General features: G+C 48.1%; 1 protein-coding gene across 2 annotated transcripts in view; it reads right to left on the reverse strand.

Annotated features, from left to right (window-relative positions):
- The window catches only part of SCARB2 (scavenger receptor class B member 2), a 1,272,731-nt gene that overhangs the window by 174,970 nt on the left and 1,071,254 nt on the right, over window positions 1–26,507 (reverse strand). For both annotated transcript variants that reach the window (XM_069626318.1, XM_069626317.1), the window contains one exon: window positions 21,184–21,235. In XM_069626318.1, the coding sequence (XP_069482419.1) occupies window positions 21,184–21,235 (52 nt within the window). The remainder of the gene's footprint in view (window positions 1–21,183; window positions 21,236–26,507) is intronic.

Below are 26,507 nucleotides of genomic sequence, written 5' to 3' on the forward strand. Positions count from 1 at the left end.
CTTCACGCCATGTGGCGATTTCCATTCTTGAATAGCTTGCAGTTTTGCGGGATCCATCTGTACTCCTGTGTTGCTGATCACGTAACCCAGAAACTCCATGCTCTCCCTATGAAATTGGCACTTCTCAATTTTGGCATACAGACCGTTGTGTATCAATCTACGGAGGACTTCCTCTACATGCGCCACGTGTGCAGCATGAGTGTCAGAAAAAACCAGAATATCGTCAAGGTAAACCCAGACAGATATTCCGATAAGGTCAGAAAAGACATCGTCCATGAACCTTTGGAAGACTGCCGGGGCGTTGCAGAGGCCAAACGGCATCACCCTGTATTCGAAGTGACCAATAGGTGTTTTGAAGGCCGTCTTCCACTCATCTCCCTTCTTAATTCGCACCAAGTGATAGGCCCCTCTTAGATCCAGCTTGGTGAAGATCTGTGCTGATTTCAGGGATTCGATGATGTCCCGGATGAGTGGTAACGGGTACCTGTCCTTCCTCGTGATCTCGTTTAGTTGACGGTAGTCGATACAAGGACGCAAAGTGCCCTCTTTCTTCTTGACGAAGAACAACGGGAATCCTGCAGGGGATTTGGACGGCACTATATATCCCTTGTTGAGGCAATCCGTAATATACTCCTGTAGTATGCCCTTCTCGAAGTGAGTCAACGAATAGATCTTGCCGTGGGGAATGATCGCACCAGGCAGAATGTCAATGGAACAATCAAAGTGCCGATGGGGTGGTAGTGGTATGTCCTCAGGCTTGGAGAACGCTTTGTGGTATCCGGCATATTCATGAGGAACCGATTGAGTGGCACATAAACGAGCAGATACATCAGCAGGATTGAGGGACTCCAAAATTGCCGGAAAGGTTTCGTGTATTACACAGTCACTAGGACAACGTGTCGAAGAGAACACCAAGGAGCGAGCGGTCCAGTCAACCTGGGGATTGTGATACAACAGCCATGGTAAACCCAACACCACCGGAAATGAAGGAGACTTGATGACGTCCAATGAAATACGTTCGAGATGCCCTTCCACAGAGAGCCACAAGGGATCGGAGTGTTGGCAAACCGGACCAGAAGACAAAGTAGAGCCATCGATTGCCTCAACCACCGTTGGTCGTTCCTTGTTGTGTAAACGGATTCCATTGGTAATTGCGAACGAAGCATCGATGTAGTTGCCAGATGCTCTGCAGTCCAAAAGGGCCCAGGTCTTCACACACTTTCCAAGCCAAGCAACACCGACTTTCAAAATCAACAAGGGTACTGAGTTCATGGGGGGGAAGGACGGATTCAGAAGGGCGGCCCGCTGCTGCCTTCGCCTGAAACAACGGGCCTGTTAGTTTTCCTGTTTCTTCAGAGGACGTAACGGACAGGTACCTAGAAAATGGCCAGAACCACCGCAATACATGCACAAGTTCTTCTGTCGTCTTCTTTTCTTTTCAGTCTCGGATAACGGACCTCTGACGGCACCCAACTGCATGGGTTCTGGAGCTACATCGATAGAAACAGCCGGTCCAGAGTTCTGTGCTGGAAGAATTGGTTGATACCTGTCAGATCTGCGGCGTTCACTCCAGTCGTTCGGTTAACCTGTGGTCAATGCGTAAGACTTGTTCCACCAATGCTGGCAGCGTTTCTGGCTCCGGAATGTGCAGCAATTCGGCTTTGTACTCCTCTCGTAGTCCCCGACGAAACAAGGTTTTTTGAGTGATTTCGAGCCATTGCGAATCAGTTGCTAGTTGTCGAAACCGACTGATGTAGTGGATTATGTCACTTGACCCTTGCTTGATCTCCATTAATTGATTCTGGGCCATGGCTGCCAAATTGGGCGGTTTGAAGACATCCAAAAAGGCTTTCTCGAAGGCAGCGAAATCGGCCAACAGAGGACTGTTGGTAGAGACCAAAGGTGCGGCCCAGGCGAGTGCATTGCCAGTTAGATTTCCAAGGATATACCCGATCTTAGCTTTGTCTTGAGAAAAATGTGTAGACCTGAATTGGAAATGGATCCGACAGTGAGTACAGAACTCAGCCACTCGACGCGGATCACCATCATACTTCAACGGAGTGGTGTAAGCCATGGAGTTCTCAGGCGGTGTGACAGGTTGTGCGGGATTAGCCAAACATCGATCCAATGCTTGTCTGAGAGTGTTGTTTTCCTGGCGGAGAGTGGTCATTTCCAGGCGCATGGCACGCATTTCTTCACGTAGTTCCTGCATGTCGTCCATGTCGGGACTGAGGGATAGGCGTCTCAATCTGTTAAACGAATCTTCACGAGATCGTGAATTACCTCTGCTTCCTGTAGACCGTGGAGTTGAGGTTGCCAGTATGTCGATGTATGATGGCCGATGAATGGGTAACGCGAGAAATTAGTCCAATCCCCTCCTGGTGAGTAAACACAGGACGGCACTGAACCAACTCCCAACGCCACGGGTGGCATTTCTCAGAATTTGCGTGACTTCGGGACAGTGTTTCCACTGGCTGAGAAGGCTTGACGAAATCACCGAAGATAACAGGACTGAACTCAGGAACTCCCAAAAGGCAGTAAGGCACAGGTACCGGCAGGACACAAGACAGGCAAAGGGAGGCAACAGTAAGAAGGCAGAACTGACAGGAGATTCCCACTACAACTAGGAACCCAGGGATAACCTACTCTACCATAAGCCAGGGAAGGACAAGGGATCAGAATGAAGGAGCAGAAAGAGTAGGAGGACCAGGAAGCAAGACTGGAATAAGGAAATGAGGCAGAATTGGGCTGAAAAGGATAGAACAGGAAACTGGAGGACTGGACAACAAGTGCCAGGACTCCAGCAGCGCATACACAGTAACAACCGCGTTGAGACGCGTCGTCCCTGTGTATGCGGTGCCCTTTTATAGCTCAGGGGCAAAGCGAGGCTTGGAATGCATGTTCCGACACTGCGCATGCGCGGGACGTCGAAACACTGACGATCCGCGCATGCGCAGATCCTCGCAAGATGGCGGCGTCCACGGCGCCCATCCGAACCGCAGGTCGGCGTGAGGAAAGACGCCACCGCGGGTATAGTCTCCATGAAGGAGGAGACTGCTGCGGCCGTGGACCAGGGACCCCAGGACAAGTAAGTGGCGCCCGCGAGCGAGCGCGCGGCGTGACAGGTATTCGTGGGTTAATGCTGAAATAGTCCGTGGTAGTTACTTGTAGATCACTTATTAGATTTCAACATGGTTGCCAACGAAATTCCTCGAAATAGAATTCGCAGTTTAGTTGCAATCACTCACACCTCACTGGGTATATAAGCCCCTCCCCTTTTTCGTTCCGCGCTTCGCGTCTGATTTTTCTTCCCTTATTGGGAGTTGTTCAAGATTCAGTTTTCTTGCTATTCAATCACTGAATTTCAAGGTAACCTAGGTTTTGAGTAAGTTTGGAATGTTTGTGGTGCACCAGTGAGTCTTATGCGCTTCGCCTTGAATTGTGCCATTATGGTTAATTTATGACAAGTCGTTGAGTTTCTCAGTAAATTCGCTCTCCCCAGCAGGCACGCGTATTCTAGTATTTAGTTACGCTTCACAGGCTAGTGTTCATTCAGCACCACGCGCACATGTTTTGTTTTTCTCCTCAGCAGGCACAGGTATTCTAGGAATCAGTTAAGCATCATTGGCTATTGTTCTTTCAGCACCATGCGCACATGTTTTTTCATGACTAGTTTAGGTGCAGAATTATTTTCCTGCTGCACATTAGGCGCGCATTTTTCTGTGAAGAAATTTTGAAACATTATTTAGCATTCCCCCGCAGTTGTGTGTCACTTATATTAATTGAACTAATTCCTTGTCCACACAGCAGTTCAGGAGAATTAATAGTGAGTCCTTCTGGCTGTTTTCCGCGTTTCTCTCAGACCCCTGTCAGCTTTCTAGTCAGCGACTTCCATTCAGTAATGTCACTAGCCTCCCGTTCCCTCAGTCTTCAGAACAAGCGCCCCTGCCAGTTGCAGGATGGAGAGTTCACCAAATAAGAACCTAAGGTAATAATAAAGAACAGTGGGAATCAATAGTTATATCCAGTTATAGGAAAAGGTTTTCTAATAGTTGTCCCTGGTTCTCTCACTAGACAAAAGGTTCAAGAAGAAGAGTAGCGATAAAAGAGATAGTTGAATACAACGCAACCAGAGAAGAAAGTTATCAGCATTTAGTGGTGTCCCCGCAGAGTCTAAGGTAAGCGTTACACCACCCCTACCTGTGCCGCTAGATAATACGTGCGTATGCAGGGTAGACCAAATCTACCCTTCCATACCGATCTTTGGAGCGTGTCAAGGGCAATGCTGGGTTGCTTCCCTCTCCATAGCAGTGTGCAAAGGCTCCTGTCAATGAGTGTGAAAGTTTCCCAGGGGATAGTGAGCGGGGCGTTTTGGAGAACATATAGGAGTCTGGGAAGGGTCATCATCTTGAACAATGCAGCTCTATCTATTAGCGATAGGGGGAGTGATTGCCAGTGGGAGACGTCTCTATTAAATCATTCTAATACGGGTTGAATGTTAAGTTGGAGGAACCCCTCTAGTGTCGGGTTGATCCGTATGCCCAGATATTTAAATTCCCTGATACAGACATGTTAGGGGAAAGTCTCTGGAATCGCAGACTCGCCTCCTTGGATCGGGAAGTAAATGGTTTTGGCCTCATTTACCTTTAGGCCTGCAGAATGTTGGTATGCCTTAAGGATAAGGGAGATGGTCGGGCATGAGGTACTCGGGTTGCTGAGATATATAAGGAGGTCATCCGCATAGAGCGAAAGCCGGTCCTCCCCTCCTCCTGGCCAGGCAAATCCGGTCCAGTTTTGGTTTGATCTGAGTTCTATTGCTAGTGGTTCGATGGCGAGGAGGAAGAGAAGTGGGGATAGGGGGCACCCTTGTCTAGTACCTCGGCCTAGAGGGAATGGTTTAGAGGACCTGCCGTTCACCCTCACAGTGGCCTCCGGGAGTGCGTAGAGGAGTTTGACCTATGATATGAATGTCTGCCCCAGGTTCATTCTGGCCATGATTGCCCATAAAGCGTCCCACCTCACAGAGTCAAATGCCTTTTCGAAGTCCACCGCCAGGAGGGCCATTGGTGCTGGTATTTCTGCGGTTCTGCTCAGAGCAAGTTGAATTCTTCGTAAATTCATGCAGGTGGATTTGTTGGGCATAAATCCACATTGGTCTGGGTGGACGAGTGTCTCAATCACCTTTAGTAATCTGTTGGCAAGCACTCTGGCGAGGACCTTGGCCTCTCCGTTAATCAGTGAAATGGGGCGGTGGGAGGCACATTTCTCCGGGGGTTTTCCAGTTTTATGTATAACAACAATGCAGGCCCTTCTGATGTCCGGGGGAGTGCATCCTGTTCTTTACTTCGCAGGGACATGCGGTGCATATGAGTCAGTAGTGCGCCGCCAAGGCATTTCCAGGTCTCTGTCGGGAAGCCGTTGGGGCCTGGAGTTTTCCCGGGTTGAAGCTGTGTGAGCGCTTCTTGTATTTCATTCTCTGTGATTTCAGTATTCAGGAGGTCTGTTTGCTGTTGAGAGAGCTCTAGGATCTCAATCCTGGAGAAGATAGCAAGAGGGCTCAAGTGTGGGGCGTCCGGTGGGTGGAGTATAGAGTTTCTGATAGTAGGCAGCGAATGTTTCAACAATGTCAGAGTCTTCCGTCAGCAACGTTCCCTCTGGAGATCTGATAGCTCTCACCTGACCTCTGCTTAGTTCACGTTTCTCCAACCAGGCCAGGGTTTTGTTAGCTTTATCACCTCGTTCGTAAATTTGACTCCGGACCAGTTGATCTGCCGTTTGTGCGTTGTCCAGGGCTATGTTGCTGAGGGCTTCCTGTGCTGTGATCAGGCCTTCTTTTGCTTCTTGAGTGTTATGCATTAGGATTTGCCGTTTGTATTCTAGTACTTGCTCCTCTGCCTCCCTGAGCTCTTGGGCATGTTGTTTCCGGTGGGCGGATATCGCCGAGATAGCCTCCCCTCGGAGGACTGTTTTGTATGCCTCCCAAATCGAGATCAGGCATTCCACTGAGCCTTTGTTTATTTCAAAGTATTCCGCCGTCCTTTTTTCGAGTTCTTCCGTTATTTCAGGGAGCCGCAAGTGGTATGTGTTCAGGCGCCAGTTGCTATCTGGACATTGACGGGCATTCTTCAAGGTTATAAGGAGCGGAGAGTGCTTCAAAACTCCTCTTGCAAGGAATTCAGCTGATAGAAGTCTGTGAGTTGTACTAGGCGAATGAAGGCATAAATTCTTGAGAATGATTTATGTACGCTGGAGAAAAAGGAAAAGTCGGCCTCGTCGCTATGAAGTGAACGCCATGTGTCTATTAGCCCCAGTGCTTCGGCGAACGCGGCTAGCGATGTCGGGGCAGGTTGAGTTCCAGGTCTCCTATAAGACCTGTCGACTGTGACATCCATCCCTTCATTGAAGTCTCCTCCTATTACCCATAGGCTGGCTTCCCCTTCCAGGAGTAAGTTCTGCAGCTCGGTCAGCAGTTCTTTCGTGAGCGTAGGGGGGGTGTAGATTGCAGCAAGGCCCCATTTCTCACCCCAGATGTCAGCGAGGAGTATCACATAACGGCCCGAGGATCAGTTATTACTTTCCAGATTTGTAGGGGAACTCGTTTATGGACGAGTATCATTGTACCCCTGGTGCCTCTTGTAAATCCAGCTTCGTAGGTGTGCGGGTAATTGGAACGTTTGAAGAAGTTGCTGTTCGTGCCCATCAGATGTGTTTCGTTGAGGAAAACTATGTCTGGTGAATATCGGTTGAGATACTGAAGCACCAGTCTCCGTTTCACGCTGGAGCCAAGGCCGTTGACATTCCAGGACAATAAGGATAGCGCGTTGGTGCTTACTTTATCTGCGTGGGTCGCGTAGTGGGACATCTGGGAGGATCAATGATGGCCTTGTGTATTGCCGAGGTATGCGGAGGTATTCACCAGAGTGAGACGTCCAAAGGTTGCCATGTGATTGTGTGAGCGATAACTGGATAGCTTGGGTATCATTGGCCCCGCCGGTGAACATTGTTTGATTACCATGCCTGTATGTGCCGTTGTCATGCCTTCTCATCCTGTAATTCAGGTAACGTGGACCCTTAAAACTCCCCCCACCCTGTACTCCCCCACCCCAACTGGGAGCAACTGTCTCCCAAACAATGAATTTATAACTAAAGAACCTCTTCGGGATGACCCAGACTGGGGTAGTGCCTACACCGCATGATGAGCGGCGGCCGCTAGGTTAGAGTTCCTGTGTTGTTGCACTGAAGGTTAGCCACGGTATTGCTGAGGCCTCAACCATTCTCTGTGGTGCTGTCGGTCAGATGCTGCATGGTATCTCCATCTGCACTTGTCAGGAATCGAGGGGCGAGGGCCGCCCATACCGGGGTTTCTGCACTGGCGGGTCAGGCGGTACGTGTCTTGCTCTAGAGTCAGTGAGGACTCGTGTTTCGAGCCAATCCCATGCGTCTTTGGGGTTGTAGAACAGATGAGTGGTGCCCTCGTAGTGGACATTAAGCAGTGCCAGGAAGAACAGGGCGTATTTGACAGATAGCGATTGGAGTTTCTTCTTGAGTGAGTCAAACGACTGGCGGGCTTTTTGAACTTCCTTGGTGTAATCAGGGTAGAACCCGACCCTGTAGCCATTGTACGTGATCGGACCAGAGGCCCTTGCCCTTTGCAGGATCGCATTGCGGTCTCGCTAATTCAACAGGCGTGCAATTATTGTTCTATGTGGGGCTCCAGGGGTAGGTCGGCCAGTGGGCACCCTGTGTGCTCTTTCTATGGAGAAGAATTTGGATAAATTTTTGGGCGCGAAGACGTGAGCCAGCCAGTCTTCCAGGAACAGTTCAGCTCTGGGACCTTCCTCCTTCTCCGGTATTCCGAGGATCCTTAGATTATTACGTCGCGCTGTCCCCTCGCTGTCCTCAGCGCGATATTCGAGCTGGGTGACTTTCTAGGTGATTGCGGCAAGTTGTTGTTCCAGCCGGTGGACGGTGTCTTCTGTGGCGGACACCCTCTGTTCCGCTTCACCGACCGTAGCCGAAAGGTTGCGTAGATCTAGACGAATGAGGGACACCTCTGTGGATAGGCCTCCCATTTTGAGTTCCAGTGATGTTCTCGAGTCCCCAATCGCTTTCATGAGGTCTGTCAGAGAGATTGGAGGGTCATGGGGCTCTTCGCTGGCACCTTCCTCTTCTGGAGTCTGAGTCCCTTGGCGGGGGAGGGGGGGCCCCGTTGTGTAGAAGTCCATTTTACTTTGAAGAGTTTGCCTTTTAGACTTTTCTTTCCCCATGTTGCAATTGGCATGCCCGGTATGGCAGCAAGTCCGGGTATTCCATGTTGTCGGGCAAGGAGAATGGATGATGAGGCCGGGAGGGGCCCTGCGTGGGTCAGATTGTTATGTCGCAGCAATACAGGGCGCCCACGGTGTGTCCACGCAAGGGCGGCGTCGAAGACAGTGGAGCCTGTTCCCCTCGAATGTGGGCCCCTCATTCAGGGCTGCCAGGAGCGTGGGGATGATGCTGTATGTGTAGGGGAGAGGTCGCCCCTGCAGTAGTGGTGCCTTGTAGGAGCTGTTCTGCGGGTTGTCTCCCGCCGCCACACCCCCACCACAGTCTGAGTACGCGGAGGCCTTGCGGAGGGGGGAATACAATCTTACCAGCAAATGTGGGATTGTGTCACTGTTCTGTTCACCGGCGTAGCACTGGCCAGTGTTTATCCCGGCCGCTTGCAGTTCCGCTCATGGGCTTCGTAGGCCCTGTCGCCGGTCCAGGTATATGAGGTACCGTGGAGGGAAAGGGGGGAAAACAGGGCAAGCTCCCAGCCCCACACACACTCCTACCTCGCAGTAGCTGGGTCCGTTGCCGACGTGTTGTCCACCAGCAGGGGAGCGCAGCACTCGTCTGTCTAGTCGTGCCGCGACTCGACCCTGGGCGATGCAGTCTCACTGACGGGGGGGGGGGGGAGAGATCACTAGGGGAAGGCTGGCGGTGTTGGGCCGGGCCTGGGGCAAGCGCTCTGGGTAGCTCGCAGGTCTGTGTGTGGGGTACGGTGGAGCGTTTCCCTCGTGGTCCTCTGCTAGTTCAGGAAGGAAGGAGGGGGCTTTGCGAGTGCGTTTCACCACCAGGGACGAGAGGGATGCGTTGTGTCGATGGCTGCAGCCGTTCCGATCTCAGCACCCTGCGGTGTCCCCAGGATCGGGCAGGTGGAAGGGACCACAGTTGTCAATCCGACGGTGCTGGTGGAGCGCCACGGGGTCTCTCCTGACGGTCTGCTGGCGTTTCTCCGGTGCGTCCATTTGCCTAGGCTCTTCAGTATTCGGAGTGCCCTGGAGGGAGAAGGGTGGGCTGTCGCCTCCGCTCACGCCACACTGGCCGCGGATCACCCGCCGGCGGTCTTCAGGCTGGTACTGGAGTCCCCCGGTCTGATTCGTCCCCAAAATGCTGCGACGGCTGCTCAAGTGTGTCCGCTTCTGCTCGTGAACAAATGGGGTGATTTCGAGTAGCAGAAAGGGATTGTATTTTAGGAAAAATGCAGCGGCCGCCGGGAGCCGATATGTTTAGGTCTGCATGTGTTGCATCCCACTATCCCACACCCTTTTTTGTATGAGTTGCAAGGTTTGGCAATAGGTTTCTTAGGGTGTGCAGTTATAATGTCGACTGCAAAAAGTCGAACAAAAAAAAGTCAAAAACAAAATCGAATGTGTTTTTTTTGTATGTTTTTTGGGATTTAGCTATAAAAAAATAAATGGGGGGTTGGGGGAACCCCCCCATTAAAAAAAAACATTCGACATTTTTTTTTCAACATTTTTGTTTTCGACATTTTCACTATAAACCGTTTCTTAGTACAGGCAGTTTTATTTGCCACAACGCCACTAGGACTGCCTTATTTTTCATTTGATGGTCGACGCTTGCTCCCTTCTTAGATTTAGGTTTAGAATAGGCGTTTTTACAACCTGCATACAGAATTAATTGTTCAACAAACACCCTTAAACTGTGATCACTTGAGTCTGTCTTACTTGTTGCCACTATGTGTTCCTCACACTCCCGTAGTAGATTCAACTGTGTTTATTTGTAAATTAACAGGGGTAGGCTAAGATGGTATTAATGTATTCTCAGAGGTCAAAGGGATGTTGGTAACTGGTGCTTGGGGTGTCCCTCTCTCTCTCTTCTCTCTTGGGCGGCCGTCACCCCAGCCTAGGCGTCCATAACCCTAGGGATATCAGGGTACTGGCCTAGTCACAATGGATGACATCTAAGATTAGTACAATGTAGAGCTGGTTTAAAGAATTTTATATACCACCACAAGATCTGAACTTCATTCATTCTACACCTCCCAGGCAAATAAACTATAATGCCCTCTCACTAATTGTTTGTGTTAAATCTTAAGACTTGACATAATGCCCTGAAGTCGAAAACATCTGATGTCAATCCCGCTTCTCGGCTCATAGCGTTCTAGATTAATCATGAGGTCCTATATCTTGCTTTACTACTTTTGACTCTACAGGAGGAACATGTAAAATGAATGCAAGCTTTTGCAAGAACAAAACACTTCTTTGATGAACTGAAAAATATATTTTTTAAAGAATAATTTAGCTTGGCAACGCAGAAGGACACCAGGCATTATCGCATCCTCTCAAAATGTTATATTTCTAACATAACATGCAGTCCATCTCCCTTGAGACTGATACCTCTCCTTCCTTACATCACTATAATGATGTCACTTAAATTGCACCACAAAGCTCTTAAATCTGATCCCACATACTTGTTTGGAAGTGGTCAAATGCTCAGTCATGCTTTGGGAAAGGTAGTTCACTCTTCGATCGTACTAGCCTGGAACCCATATTTCACTGTTTTCAGCCTGGCAGCTGAATATCTTGACTTTGCTCATTTACTTATTGAGCTTCTCTACTTCCTTTATTTATTACTAGGAGGATCATTATAAAGAAACAGACCAGCACTGATGCATAGACACATATGATTGAAGACAGAAGACAGAGTCCCATGCCTGACTCTAGGCACCACCAGTGTGGCGCAAAGGGGACTGGGGCCCCTACCCAAACTTTCAGATGATGGTCTCGGCTGGTATGGGGAGGATCCCTCTCACATGGTCCCCGTCTCAGGGCAGATGGCACTTACATTGCACTAACAAGGGACAGGGCCCTTTCAGGGGCACAGCTCGCATACCTTAGAAAGAGAAACCATATGGGATCTGTGAAATCTGTGTTCACCCAGCCCGAAAGGGCAGTGCATTTGCTTCCACTCAAGCTGGATACTCTGTAGCTACTGGCCCTTTTGGCAAATTGAGGAGTGGTGGGCTAGAAGTGCCAGCTCGCTTTGCTTCCCCCAAGAGGGGGCAGCAATTCCATCTAAACCTACAGATGAGACACAGCGCATGAATAAGGAAATCAAACCTGCCAGTTATCTATCCATTCCTCCATCCTTCTACTCATCCATCCACCTATCCAATCATTCATCATAAAAGGCCTCCACTCTCATATAGTTAAGAGCCAATAACCTCAGGTAGTCCAGTCAGGAGGCAGGGTTATGGCTTGACAACCAGAGAAAGGCCCACCCAAGAGGAGGGACTATCCCACGGCAAGTCCCACATCAGAACTCAAATCCATCCTCAGGGAGGGGGCCCACCAGCTAATCCCTACACCAGCTGCCTGAAGAGATACACCTGAGTTCCCTTTCCCAGAGAGAGACTGGAAGGCAGGGACAGGGTGTGTCAGGCAGAGAAAGTACCACCCAGAAGGAGGAACAAACCAATCTCCATTCCCAGACTCACATCCCAGCTGACAAACCGGAGTCCCATTTCACGAGTGTGGTAATTGGAAGCGGGTGGATCAGGAGCTGGACACCTGATACTCAAGACACAATCTGTTTTGGAAAAGATAGGAGGGGGTCCAGGAGTGGGAGCACAGCACAGAAGGCTGGAAGAGAGGGCAAGAAAGCTGGGAGAGCCTGGAGCCTGGGAGCTAGTGGAGAAAACCAGGAGACTAAACAGAGCAGCCAAGAAAACTGGAACTGCTGGGAAGGAGTGAGTGAGTGTCGGCCAAAGATAGTAAAGGTGAGCTGGCAGAAAGGTGTGTCCAAAGAGGTGTAGAAGATGATAGAGAGAAATATCTGGGAAGTGGTGCCTAAAGTGGTGATAGTGGGAGAGATCAGGAAAGTGGGAAAGGTGTGTCAAAATGGATGAATAAAGTGACAAAGATAAAGGTCTGGAAAGTGGAGACAGATGTTCCCAAAGGGATGAAGATGATCAGGGGAGGGGTGGCAGATGGTTCAAAAGCGCTGAACAAGGTGATCAGGTGAGTGTTGATAGAGGCACCAAAAATGGGTAAATTAAGTTATTTGGAGAGTAGCGAAAGAGGAGAAGGAGGGGGCAAACAAGATGATCAGCAGAGTAGGGACTGACCTACCTGAAATGGGGAAGAATATGAAAAGGAGAGTAGTGAAATAAATGCCCAAAAGGGTGCACAGGGTGATAACGAGAATAGAAAGTGGGTGGAAAGTGGGTGGAGTGTCCAGACCAGAAGGGGGATACAGAATGAAAGAAAACAGAAGGAGTAGTGGGCCACCCTTCCCCTCCACCCTTCCCCTCCTGCCAAGAGTATCCTCACCCTAGATTCTGGGAAGTGCCACTCCCGATGTCCAAGGCACTTACTCCTTGGCAACTGTCAAGTGAGGACTCCCTGGAGGGTGGACTGCCCCAGGCAGCACACTAGGGAAATCCCCAACAAAAATAACAAATAGCAGACCTCCAAGAAGGACAAAAGGAGGAAGAGAAGAAAAGTGGAGATGTCTCTGTCAGATAAACACAGCTGAAACACCATGGCACCTGCAGAAAAGACAAGCCCTATACATTGCGAACCCCGAGATCCTGTGCTAAGACTTTCTTTCTTTTGTGCACCATATCCCAGTACACCCAAGACTCAATATGTATTGGGATATTTCAGTTTTTTGCAAACATTAGTCAGAGACAAATGGAATATCCGTACACTTTTCAGTTGCATTCTATGCAATCCCTGTTTATTATTATTCCTTTGCACTGAAATAATACCCTAATAAAGCACATTGCAGATCTCAACTGTCTTATCACCATCACCTACCTACGTGACACATCCCACAACTGTAGAGTTATGGAAAGTGAGTTATGATATGATATATGTTATTTATAACGCGCTTAATATCCAGAGGTTTCTAAGCGCGGACCCGGGGATCAAAACTGTGGTGCTCCGTGTCGTCTTGCTTCCTAGGCAAGCATGTTGCCCCTGAGCTATCCTCCCGAGACGGTTGCAGTTAGTTTGCACAATTAAAAAAAAAAACATTTGTTTATTCAAATGTTCAATATTTATAAAAGCCACAGTGCAGTTTTCACAGTTACCGTATCACCATAAATTGAGCAAGAAGGTTACAACCAACAATCCTCCAGCCAGAAATCCCCTCCCCCATGAATTGAATATACTGCTGCACCCTCCCTCCCACCTCTTCCATCCCCGTCCCTAACCTACACGCAGCAGCAGACGTTCGCAGCCCGTGCTTCCCGTTCCCCTTCAGGGGGGCTGCAAGTCTTTGAAAGAGTGTAGCTCTTTCAGTATCTGGCCCCACTCCACCACCACCCCTTTCTCCGAATCAGGGTTCCGAGATCTTTGCAGAATGTCCAGCTCTGCCATCCCCCATCTATGGATGTCCTCCATCCAATGCCCCAAGGAGGGTCCCTGGGACTTCTTCCAAGCGATAGCCACCTGTCTTTTCGCAGCACCAACAGAAACCGGGCCAAGCAGCGCCTAGTTCTGAATCGTTTCCGCCTAGGGATCAAACCCCATAAACACACTTTAGGAACACATTCAAAACTGGTGTGTAGTCATTTGTTGACCCTTGATATCACTGCCTCCCAATAGTGCATGACAACAGAACATTCCCATAGCATGTGCCAGATCCCCGCAGGCACAGACGCGCACCTGGGATAATCCCATGCAGCTTGGCCGGGAGTTTGCACAATGTTTAAGCATATAGAGCCCCATTACATGTTCGGCAGTGCAGGAAAAAGTGGAGGTAACTCCATTACAGGTACCTTTTTAAGCAGTAACAGAACCACTGCCATTTTTCCTGCACTGCCGAATTATACATTTTGAGGTGAAGTGGAGGATTTACCTTCAGGAAAAAGCTGCAATTGAAACTACCATTTTACCGTGGAAAATATCAGATTTATGGTTCGGTAGTTCCGCCAGGGGGAAATCCACCAAAAGTCCCCATAGAGTCTTATGGACCACCAATGGACCATTCAGCGGTAAGGGTGAGTTTGCCTGTAATTCAGCAGATGTACTGCTAAATTACCACCAAACATGTAAAGAGGCCCATAGTCTTTAACTTAAAATTTACAAATCAGTCTTCTTTATCAACTTTGAAGAATGGCAAAGACATGTCAATAAAAATAATATTCACATTTTTGATTTTATGTGAATTTGTTTTGATTACATACCAGGCATGAATGCCTAAAGCAATAATATAATTAAAAATAACTTAGATTTGTTTAGCTTCACTCTGAATGGAAAGTTTAATAAAAGCAACCACTGATATGCTTTCTTGAACAAGCAATGTTTCTTTTTCTTGGGTTTTAACTATTCATGATACAAGGCATACTCGTCAGATGAATCATTACCAAGAAACACTTAGTTAAGAGATAGGAAAGCATGAGTGTAGGTGAAAAGGAAGTTCACTTTTCAAACACTAACGAGCAAAAAGATAAAAAGGTCAGAAACTAATGACAAAATGAGAAAACACAAATTGTCATGCTGACACAGGCAAACTAATTGCCCTTTGGTTTGTGATGTTAAAGACTTATTTTTTTCACATTTATTACAAGCTTGTTGCCTGGTAAACTATACATCAAATATGGAGATATACTTGGCCTGTGGACTCTGGTTAAAGAACAATGCAACTTTCATCAGATCCTTTGACATTGATTCATAGGGGATCTTTATAAGTCAGGTGGTATACGTTAAAAGGGGCAGTAACAGAATTACCGCCACTTTTACAGTTCCATGAGCTAGGAGTCAACGGTAATACTGTCAGCGGTAATACCGTCAATGGTAGTACTGTTGGCGGAAACAACACTGATTGTATTAACGCGGACAGAATTACTGCTGAAATCACAAAACGATATTAACGCTGTATTACAAGTTGGAAAATGGCAGCAATACAGTTGGAATCGGGTTGTAATACCACCAAAAACACAGTGCATTGTATAGGGAAATGCATACAGGTGATGGAAATGATGCCACAGGTGCACCCAATACACTCAGGAAGGGCCCACAAGGCTGACACCTTCCCCAAATACACATTTCAACACCATCATGTTGCCACTGGCTTTGATGCACATGGACATGCAGCTGTTCCAGTTGTGCATTGCTTTGCAGAGGCTGGAATAGCAGGACACAGAGGAGAGGAGAAGGAGGAGGGGATGCCATGCAAGGCGAGTGCCCGTACCGCGGGTCAGGGGCTCACCCTGGACCCTAACTAAAAACATGCTAATCCCCCTGTACTGACTGAACAAAGAGACAATCGTTGAGCTGCTCCCCTGATCCAGGATGAAATCGAGAGCAGACACAGCCTTACCCCCACTGTTGAAGCTTCTGTCGATCCTGCATTTCTTGGCAACAGGCACCTCCCAGCACACTGTGGGCATGCTGCACGGCATGTCCCAGCCCACATTTTCAAACACGCTTGTGCAGGTGCTGGAAGCACTACTGCGCCATGTCTCCCAGCACATCACCCTGCCCACACACTCAGCACATGACAGACTACAACCCACAGCACTGCAACATGAGTGACAATGCTGCAGTAAATCGCCAATGCATATTCGCCCAACAGGCTAGCAACAGACACATTGGACTACAGGAACCACAATGCAACATTACACTACCCTATACATGGAACAACATGCTTCAACACTGCAACAAAGAAATGCGACACTGGCAGATGTAATGCCATGAACTCAGGTTACCATAAGGCAGACCACCTGCACACGTACAACTAAACACCCCTCAAGACACATGCATGGGAGCAACGCACAGGCCCAACACAGGCACATGGCATGCTGCCTTGTCGATCACAGACCATGACAGCGACGAGTGCTGGCTGTGACCTGTGTGCATGATGTTCCATGACAGAGCAAATGTACCCCCTGAGTGAATGACTCCATATGCATGAACTGGCATGCTAAATCATGTTGTGTGACAATACTTGGGAAATGCATTCACAGACTGTCTATCAAAATGCCCTTGTAAGGGGCAACATATCCACAATGCTCTGTGACTGACACCTATGACCTTTGCCCCTGCAGGTGACTCTGGATACCCCCAGCTACCATGGCTGATGACACCCATGCGGAATCCACAGACGCCACAGTAGGTGGCCTACAAAGAGGCACACATCCGCACCAGGCTCGACATCAAGCGGACCTTTGGCCTGTTGAAGGCTTGTTTGCAGTGCCTACATCGGTCTGGAGGGGCCCTAATGTACAGTCCACAGAATGTCTGACAAATTGTCCTTGCCTGTGCATTGCTGCACAACATTTGTCTCGGGCAGAATGTTCCCCTGCACCCTAATGAGGAGGTCTCAATACCTGTGGGTGCTGGGCTGCCACGCAGTGAGCAGGAAGAGGGTAGGAATCGACGTCTGATTGACAATTTCTTTTGAGGCCAATTGACATGCACTTGCAACGAACCTCTGTATACAGTCCCATTATTAAACATTTGCACACAATAAGGAATGCCCTAGCATTGCTTTAAGAGAACAACTATTGTATATGCAAATGTCAGACTACCCTCCCCAAAACGCCTCCCAAAACAACACCCCCAAAACACCTCACCCCCCCCCCCCAAAACCTTCCAGAAACACCATGCCCAAAACACCTCCCTCTCCCCATTAACCCTCCCCAAAAACCCTCCCAAAACAGCTTCCCCAAAACAGAGGGAACAGACATCCGGCAGCACCACCCCTGCAAGCAATCCCGCATGGCCTGCATTTGTTCGACAAGCTGGCCCGTCAGTGCATCAAGCAATGACTACCGCCGCTCAATGACATTTAGCCTTGACCATACAGCTGCCATATTGTGCACGGGCAGAGGTGGTGGGCGATGAGGAGGGTTTGGGTTGAAGCGGGGGGTGGAAGCCCACATCCTACTACTCGTCCTCCTCGATGGTATGTACGCTGCCCGTGCCACCATGGTGTTGTGGCTGCACTGACTGTGATGGTGAGGAGGAGGATGTACTGGTACCCTGACATGTGGGAGCTGGAGTGGGGACCGCAGCATGGTGCATTGCCGCAGGTGCTGGCTTAGGTGTGGCTCTGGCAGCTTCAGTGGCAGCCGTGCCACCTGCCTCGCCGGTGGAGGGGCCACTGGGCACCGTGCGGATGGTGCTCTCCTCCAGACCTTCTGGGGTTTTCACTGCAGTGGTATGTGATGGTGACTGCCTTGCTGGACCGCTCACTCCCACTGCTAATAGGTCCGGCCTGTGCTGGGGTGGAGGTGGAGGGTGTGGCAGCAGTGGAGGGTCCAGCCACCTCACCGTCCGTGGACTGTGTACCGGTTGGGAGTACAACAACATGCTAACAGTCATCTTGCAGACATGTCAGCGGGTTTACAAGACACTTATACAACATTTTGTGTGTTCTACATACGCACATTTTATATGAATGGCATTGGGTGGTATTGAGCCAATGAGTGCTGCTGCTACTAGGTGGAGGTACTGCCTGCTGAGGATGTAGACTGTGCATGCATGCACATGTTGCCTGTTGGTCTAACAAGGTGGCTTGTTGTTATGGACTTACTGAGGCTTCACTTGCCAACATGGTCAATCATGGCACAGATGGCTGCTTCTCATGTTTCCATGTGTTGACATTCACATTTCACCAACAGTGCATGTGCATTACTACATGTCCCTGCCTCCCATGGCACATGCATTTACTCACTGTGCATTTCCTGTGATTGCCATGCGTTTTCCCATTCCCTTGCCCATTGTGTTCATCTATGCTGGTGAACGCAAGCTTTTTGCCAGTGCATTCACATGTGCAATGGGTCTAATAGACTTACCGCGATTGCTGTGACTTCCTGATCCAGCCTCTGTGCACCCAATACCCTCAATGCCCTCCATGTGGAGGATGGAGCTGGCTTTCTCTTGCCACGGCATGAGGGTGAGGGGTTCCACAGTGCCACCTCCTCTGGCAGCACTCTCCCTCCTGAGGCGTGCGATGAGGCTGCAGACCCTGGCCTTTAAATCGTTCCAGCGCTTGCAGCCGTCCTCTGCATCACGTGGTGCAGGGTCCACCACTTTGTCCTTGATGATCGCCCATATCGCTGCCTTCCTCTGAGCAGAGGTCTTTTTCTGTCTGCTGCCAGACAGCTCCTCAGCATGGTGTACTAACTCATCTGCAAGAGCACTTAGCTCAGATTCTGTGAATTTGGGCTTGCACAGCCTAAGGACTGGGAGGGAAGAAGTTCTCTTTTCCTGAGACATATTGATTGTGCAAGTATGGTGTTCGGATGGCAACAGGAAATGAGAGATTCAGAGAGGATTACGTTTTTCAGCTGGCGGTATAACGTCACCGCTGCAACGGCAAGGACCGGCTTCCCGTTGCAGCAGTGACGTTATTCCGCCGGCAGTATTACTTCAAGTAACCTTAAATATATTGCCGCCATCATAGATGTATATGACTAAGCTTCTCTGTGGGTGAAAAGCATTGACATAACTAGCAGTGAGCTGCAGTGTCAGAAATGCGTAATTGCATTTATAATGTCATCAGAAGAAAGGGATGAAAAATAAAAGCTTTGGTGCCTTTATGTTATGCTGTTTGGGTTATCTTTTCCCGGTAAGGAGTTTTAACGTTTCTGTTGAACTGCTGGATTTTGCTGTATATATTTGTTTGCTAAATTACGTGCAGTTTCCTCGACCCGCAGCAACTTTTTAAGTGTCTCAAAAATGCCTTTTCCTATGGAAACACTAACTTAACCATAACTACATAGCCTGAGACTATGTGATAGATAGAAAAAATATGTATTGAAGATACATACTTAAATATATAAAATATGTTTATGATCAAATATTTACAAGGGTAAAGTGGACGCAGGCCATGGTTTGTGGCCCATGGAACCCTCATGGGAGTGAAGGGACCAGCAGGCCGAGCCACAGTGGCTACTTTGTGTGACTTGCTTGGGCCTGGTTAGTATGGCCAGTGTCCACAGACCTTTTATGGGGCTGAAGAGGCCACCGCAGGCCGGAACCAGTTGCTATTTTGGATGGGTTGGTGGGGCCTGGACCATGACCGAAGGCGTTCCTACAGGCAATGTGGCCAGCAAAATGGTTACTTTAGGTCGATTGGCCGGGGCCTGGGGCACGTTGAAAGCCATGCTTCGGTTAATGCGGTCGTGGGTCATGGCTGCAGGTGTGCCATGTGGCCTTGCACCATTATTGGGGGTGGGCAGTGACCCTTTGGCCAAGCCGCAGGCTAGGCAAAATACCTACTTTAGGTGGCTTGGCTGGTCATGCGGCATAAACACTATGCCCCATGCAATGCAGCCATAACTTGCACCCCCTCCATACACTGCTCAGAGCGACAATGTGCACTGTAAAAAAACGGATTTGTTAAAATGACGGTAAGAGTTATTTTATGTATGCTAAAAGAGGATTTTTTAAATTATTACATACACTGCTGGAACATTATGAATCACCTTCAGCTATTTAAAAAAACGGTTCAAATTCAGTGAAAATAGGTAGTTAAAGGAACATTATGGTTAAGTTACGTTTGGAAAAAGAGGGTTTTATAATAAGCGAAGTTCAGTGCAGTAATATTGTAAAGCAACTTCAGTTATAAAAACATTTGAAATTAGGTGGCAAAACCTGGTTAAGAAAGTGTTATAGTTAATCATACGCTTTAAAAAAACATTTATATTCAGTCAAATAACTTAAGTTAAAGGAAGATTACGGTAGCAAAGTAACATCTAAAAACCATAGAAATGTACCCATTATAAGTAACAAAACAATAACTTGCACCCTCATCATGCAATGCACGTACTGTCAAAACACATCACAGATTACATGAAAATGGAAGACATCCAGACTGAAAGTGGTTACTCTTGGTTGTGTTTAGGGCAGGGGTCTGCAAACTTTGGCTCTCCAGATGTTTTGGACTACACATCCCATCAGCCCCGGCCAACATACTTAATGGTAAGGGAGCATGGGAGTTGTAGTCCAAAACATCTGGAGAGCCACAGGTTGCAGACCCCTGGTTTAGGGCATGGCAGCCAACACAAAGAAGTTGACAGAGGGCCTCTTACAGGCTAAGCTATGTTTCACAAAATGCTTTTATCATCAAAGAAACTATTGAGATTCTGATGAGAATGCAGCAACCGTATATTATATTATCGCAGGCATAGGGATTGGAAAAATATATTGTATATCTGCAGTGTACATCTAATAGGCAGAGGGAAATGGGTTTTTGGGAGAAAAAATATTGGTGTGACATGTACAGTGATATGGCCAAAGGTCATGGCTAGTGGGCCCTGAAGAAAATTATTGGTGAAAGCGGCTGGGTCCACTGGCCATGGCTAGAGGGCCCCAAAGAATGTGATTGGTGCAACATGCACAGTGGCCATGGTCGAAGGACATGGCTAATAGGCCCTGAAGAAACCATAGTATAACAAAACCCTTGAAATTCAGTGAAAAAACATTAGGTAAGAAAGAGTTAAGGTCATGGCTAATGAGCCATGAAAAAACTATAGTCAGTGAAAATCTTCAGTTAAGGGAGAGTTAAGGTGATCCGATATAACTTAACAAAACCATTGAAATTCAGCGGATGTGGGAAGTGATGACCATCGTAACTCGGCACCCGCCGTTGGACAAAATGGGTGTCTTTGAACAGTTGAACCCAAAGACCATGCCCCCAGCAAAGTGGCCACTGGACAGGGCCACATGGTCAAATATTCTATGAGGGGACACTGAGGCTGCAATTAAGAATTATATTAGTAAAATTATACACTAATAAACAACACAAAACACTGTCAAATAAGGCTTCATATTGTTTCTTGGGGATGAGCTCCAAGTTCCTCAATTAACTCCTCTTATTTATGATTTTTTTGTGCATGCCCACAAACAAGCACATATATTAAAGTTCAGGTATATGTATTTATTTGATATTTCTCACCTCATTCAGGTACATCACAGGAAACACCAGAGTTTTTATATTTCCAGGAATGCTAAGAAAAACAAAAAGGAAAGAGTAAGCAATTGGCATGTTTCATTGAGAAAGAAGCAATTTGATAGATTGTTTTGAATAAAACATACAATGAAGTGCCCAGTACTTGTGTTATTGGTGTGTACATGTGTTCAATTTCTACAAGAACCCTAGTTTATCAGGTGTTTTGAAACAACTGCATCTGTCTCTGCTTCCGTTTTCAAATAGTGTTTACGTTTTTCTTTGCCCTCAAATAGTTGTAACGGAATGGTAAAATGATGACACCATACTTCTTATACACTTTGTAGGACCTCATCATCAGTTACAAAATCATGCATTCTTCTCTGAGGTAATAGCTATACATCTAAAAGGTTACACAACGTGGCATGATCACAATTCTGTGTAAAAACAGATTTTTTGTACACGCAAGCGTTCTCGACTGTGGTAAAATAAAAAATAAGAGTTCAGGTGTTAGAATAGTCTCTTTTTAACAGTTTACTTATTTTTTATTTATTGCACATTTGTATGGTCTCTCTACAGCCGAAAGTGTTTCCAGGTGCCACTAGACTAAGGGGGAGGTGGAACAGAGCAGGATAACAATAAATGGTCCTACTAGGCCTTGTGACATTCGGATTGTGCACGTGCAGCAAAAACAGGAAGTTCATGTCCCGGTGGGGGTCCCGGGAAGGGGGGGGGGGACTGCAGGGGTGACGGTGGACAAAGGAGGGAGGGGTCACCAGGGGAGATGGGTATGTGCTAAGGGGGATCAGGAGGGCAAGTGTGCTGGAGAAGGGATAAGGGTCAAGTGCGAGTAGGGGGGGTGAACCAGACTCAGTGGTCAAGTCAGGGAGGGTGCCCGAAGCAAGTGCTGGTAAGGGGGTGCTGGGGCAGACTGGTCGAGGGAGGGCCGGGCTCCTGTATGACTCAGAAGGGACCAGGCAGCCAGCCGCAGCAGCAAGGGGAATTAGCAAGAAAGGGAGAGGGAAAGAGGAGGAGAAAACAGAGAAGCTTCCAGAACTGAAGGAGATCCGGCTCAGGTCTGAGAGGGGCGGTGAGGCCATTTCAGAGGGAGGCTCCTGTTGAAGAGAGGGGGATCTGCCCCCCACTCTCTGCGTGGAAAAACGTCTGACCTGCAGAGATTTTGAGCTAGAGGACCAAAGGGCTATAGCAGGGAGGTATTTAGGGAGGGAAAGTTGGATGTAGAGGGGTCTCAGGCCCCAGAAAGCCTTGTGGGCGATGCACAGGGTTTTGAATTTGATCCTTACAGCCACCAGGAGCCAGTGGAGCGATTCTAGGGCTGGAGAGATGCGGTCTCTGGGATTGAGGCCATGGATACATTTTGCAGTTCTATTCTGGATTAGTTGAAGAGGGCGCATGGAGGAAAGAGGCAGATTCAGGAAGAGGCTGTTGCAGTAGTCCAGCTTGGAAAGAACCAGAGCTCTAGAGACATTGAGTTTCTGGGGCAGGTGAGAAAATGGAAAATGCCTCTGAGGAGGTGAAGCTGAAAGTGAGCCTTCCTGGCAGGGTCAGCTATATGAGGTGAGAAGGAGAGAGAGGAGTTGAAGATGACACCCACGTTTTTTGCGTCACAAGAGGGTTGGGGGAGGGAGCCCAAGGAGGACAGCCAGAATGCAGGGGGGAATGAAGGGGGGGTTCCAAATGGAAGGAAACTCAGTCTTACTGGCATTAAGACAGAGATCGTTGGCAGCACATCATGCCTGAATAGTAGTCAGACAACCAGGAATGAGAGAGCAAGGAGAGGAGGCAGAGGAGGAAAGCTTAAAGGAGAGCTGAGTGTCATCAGCATAATAATGGTGGAAATTAGGTGGGCAAGGTAGATGTTAGAAAGCCACACAGAGAGGACGGAGCCCTGAGGGATGCCGCAAGTAGAGAGTGATGTAGAGGAGAGAAAAGGGCCAATGTGAACCTGGGAGGTCGATTAGAAAGGAATGAGGTCAGCCAAGCCAATGCTCGGTCCATGGTGCTCAGAGTATCACTGAGTCGATTTAGGAGGATGGCATGATTGACAGTGTCGAAGGCAGAGGAAAGATCAAGGAGGATGAGAACAGAGGGAGAGTTGGAGTTGAGGTTAGAGAACAAGTCTTCATGGGTGTTCAGGAGCCAGACTGCTAGTTGTGGAGACAGCTACCAGATTAAGTGTGTTGGATTAATTGGGAGATGGCCAGCTTATCCAAGAGTTTTCCCAGGAAAGGGGAGGTGGAGATAGGGTGGTTGTTAGCCAGGCCAGGCATGAAGGGTCCACAGACGGCTTTATTAGGAGGGGGTGCACAAGGGAGTGCTTGAGAGGTAATGGGAAGGAGCCAGTGGCAAAGGACTGATTGCATAACTCAGCCAAAGAGGGAGCGAGGGCAGCAATATTGTCCTTGATAGTTCTAGAGGAGCAGGCAAGCACCTGTTTGGAGGAGACTTTCATAGAGCAAACAGTCTTGGTGACCTTATCCGGTGCTATGGGTGAGAAGGAGAGCAGGAGGGATTGAGAAAGAGGGGCCAAGGGAGGACTAAGTGCATGTGGAGGAGAGAGGGGAGTGGAGGAGAGTGAGGACAGGATGTTCTAGAGCCGTGCAGAGGGTCTGAGAAGGAAGAGGAGAAGTAGAGACTGCAGTAGGATTGGCAAGTGCCTTACAGATTTAGAAAAGTTTAGCCGTGTTGTTGGTGGCCCCAGAGATGCAGGTTCGCCTGTTTCTTGTACCCGATGGAGCAAGCAACAGGCCAGTTTGTCGGAGGATGTGCGAGAAGCCAACAACTTCCGTTCCGCAACTCTGCACTTGCTTTTCAGAGTTATACCAACTGTTGCACTTGAGGCAGGCTTAATGCGGATCCTCATGGTAGGGGCAAGGATATCAAGTGTATTGGAGATGGAAAGGTGAAGGTTAGCAAGGGAAGAATCAGAGTGAGAGTCAATAGCAGGGGTCGGGGAATACAAGAGGCAGCAAAGGCGGCTACTGACACTTGCTTCATCGGTCGAATGCCAGAGAATGAGGCTGGCGGTGTGGGCAGAGGCTTAGATCAGGCCAGAGGGAAGAATGGTGAACGAGAAAGAGTTGCAGAGGTTGCGGAAGGGTAAGGCCACATCAGGAGAGTCAAGATTAATATTGAAGTCTTCGAGAAGGAGGAGAAGCTTAGAGGTAGAAGTCAGGAGAGAAGAGGTGAGGCCGTCCCACTCCGATAGGAAGAGGCAGTCCGGCCCAGTGGTCCTGTAGATAGTAGCGTAAGGAAGGCATGGTATCAACAGTAAGACAGACACAAGTGACCACAGTTCAAGGGTGTTTATTGAACTTTCGCAAGGGTGTGATAAACGCCTTTCTAAATCTGAATTTACAGATGGGAGCAAGCTACAACCATCAAATAATAATAATGCAGTCCTAGTGGAGTCTTGTCAAAATAAAAGGGCCTATACTAAAAAAAGTATTGCCTTACCACTAATTCACAAATAGTGTGGGGAAGTGTTCATGAAAAAGAAAGAAGTGTTCACAAAATGGTATGTCAGGATGTTCGGGCCATTGACCTCCCTTCCCCACGTTTTCAGCACGGGGCAAGGTGGTTCACTTGAGCAAATAAACTCTGGCTTCTGCGGTGCAAGGATACAGTTCCATTACCAGCATCAGGACCTTCTGTGTCTAAGTCTCTTTACTTCTTAAATGTCTCTTGATTCAGAGGGCCTGATGTACAAAAACAGGATGCAAAAGTTACTTTCTTTTTACAAGTATTCAGTTTGGGTATTCACCCTGTGTCCCACCTCAGTCGGCTCACATCCCTTTCAAAAACAAAAGTTCAATGTTGGATCCCCCTCTTCTAGGCTCAGATTACCTTATTAAAATGGTCAGAGAATATTCTTTCTCGGGTGACTCAAGGTTAACCCAGGATCCCCCTGAGCTGGGCTCAGATCCCTTTCTTTTACCCAATTAGTCTCCCTCAGCCGGCTCAGACCAATTGCAGTGCACATTAAACCATCAAAGACTTTCGAATGTGCACAGGGTTTAGCTTGACCCATTGCAGGACCACTTTGATCTCAAGATTCCGTTTTCTCACACTTAGTATCCCTTGAAAACCTAACAGAGACTTTCGAATGAGCACCCATGTGGCGCCGGACCACTCTGTCAATGGTATCTTTTCTTGGCCTCTCAAAGTTCAGTCACTCCTTTGGTTTCCAATTTTATTGTGTTGCTTGTCACATACGTCTCACACACTGTTCTATTTATAATCTTCTACAATGTTGCTGCTTGCAATCTTGGTTCAAAACACAGGCTGGTTTGGTATCAGTCTCTCCAACTAACCGGCTGTGCTGTCTTTACTGATGCTGATTTTGAAAGATCACATAGAGGCTAGTCAAATCACATCTAACTTGGGTGATAACACAGACTCCCTTGCTATACAAATCGCCCTCTCCCCCCAATTCCACCATCACCATCAACCTCGTCTACCGCCCACCTGGCCAACTACAGGAGTTCCAAGAGAACCTCCTACACCGCTTAGCAGGTAACCTAAAAATTACCTCCAAAAGCATTCTCCTAGGCGATCTCAACCTCAGTTTTAACGACAAAAGGGACAAACCACCAAAATCTCTCACACTAGCCTTAAAGGAACTAGGCTACAAAAAATACTCTCACCCACACAAAACAAAGGCCGCATCCTTGATTGGATAGCCAACCACAACTGTGAGGTAGACATTAGCTCCATCATCCCCACTCCTTGGTCAGATCTCCACCTCATTCATTTCCTCATCCCCACCACTTCCAAGGCCAAAAAGCCTAACCCTATTCCCCCAGCCTTGGTAAGATGTGCCAAAAACCTTAGCAGAGATAAGCTCACACCCCACCTCGGCACCCTCACAACAGACCTCAAGTCCTCAGACCCATCAGTGCTAGCAGATATTTACAAACACACCATAAGCACTGCTATAGACATCATTGCCCCTCTACAGAATAAAAAAGCTAAAACAGTAAAACATTTAAACAACTGGTTCTCCTCGGAACTAAAAGAGCTACGCTCTCAGAAAATAAAAGCTCTGAACACCTGACAAAAACTACCCTCCCCAGACACGCTATCCTCCTACAAAAAAATCACCTCTCAATACAAAAAAGCTATAATTAGAGCTAAGTCAGCATCCTACAATGAAAGAATTACGAATGCTAGCTCCGAATCCAAAGAACTTTTCGCCATTTTCAAAGAGCTCACCACACCAGCCACCAAATCACAAGATATTGTTAAAGACCAGACCTGGTGTAACTCTATACAATCTGCCCTATTGAATGAAATCAAACTCCTACAAGAAA

Source organism: Ambystoma mexicanum, chromosome 6p, assembly GCF_040938575.1.
Source record: "Ambystoma mexicanum isolate Mex_15411 chromosome 6p, UKY_AmexF1_1, whole genome shotgun sequence".
Lineage (NCBI taxonomy): Eukaryota > Metazoa > Chordata > Amphibia > Caudata > Ambystomatidae > Ambystoma > Ambystoma mexicanum.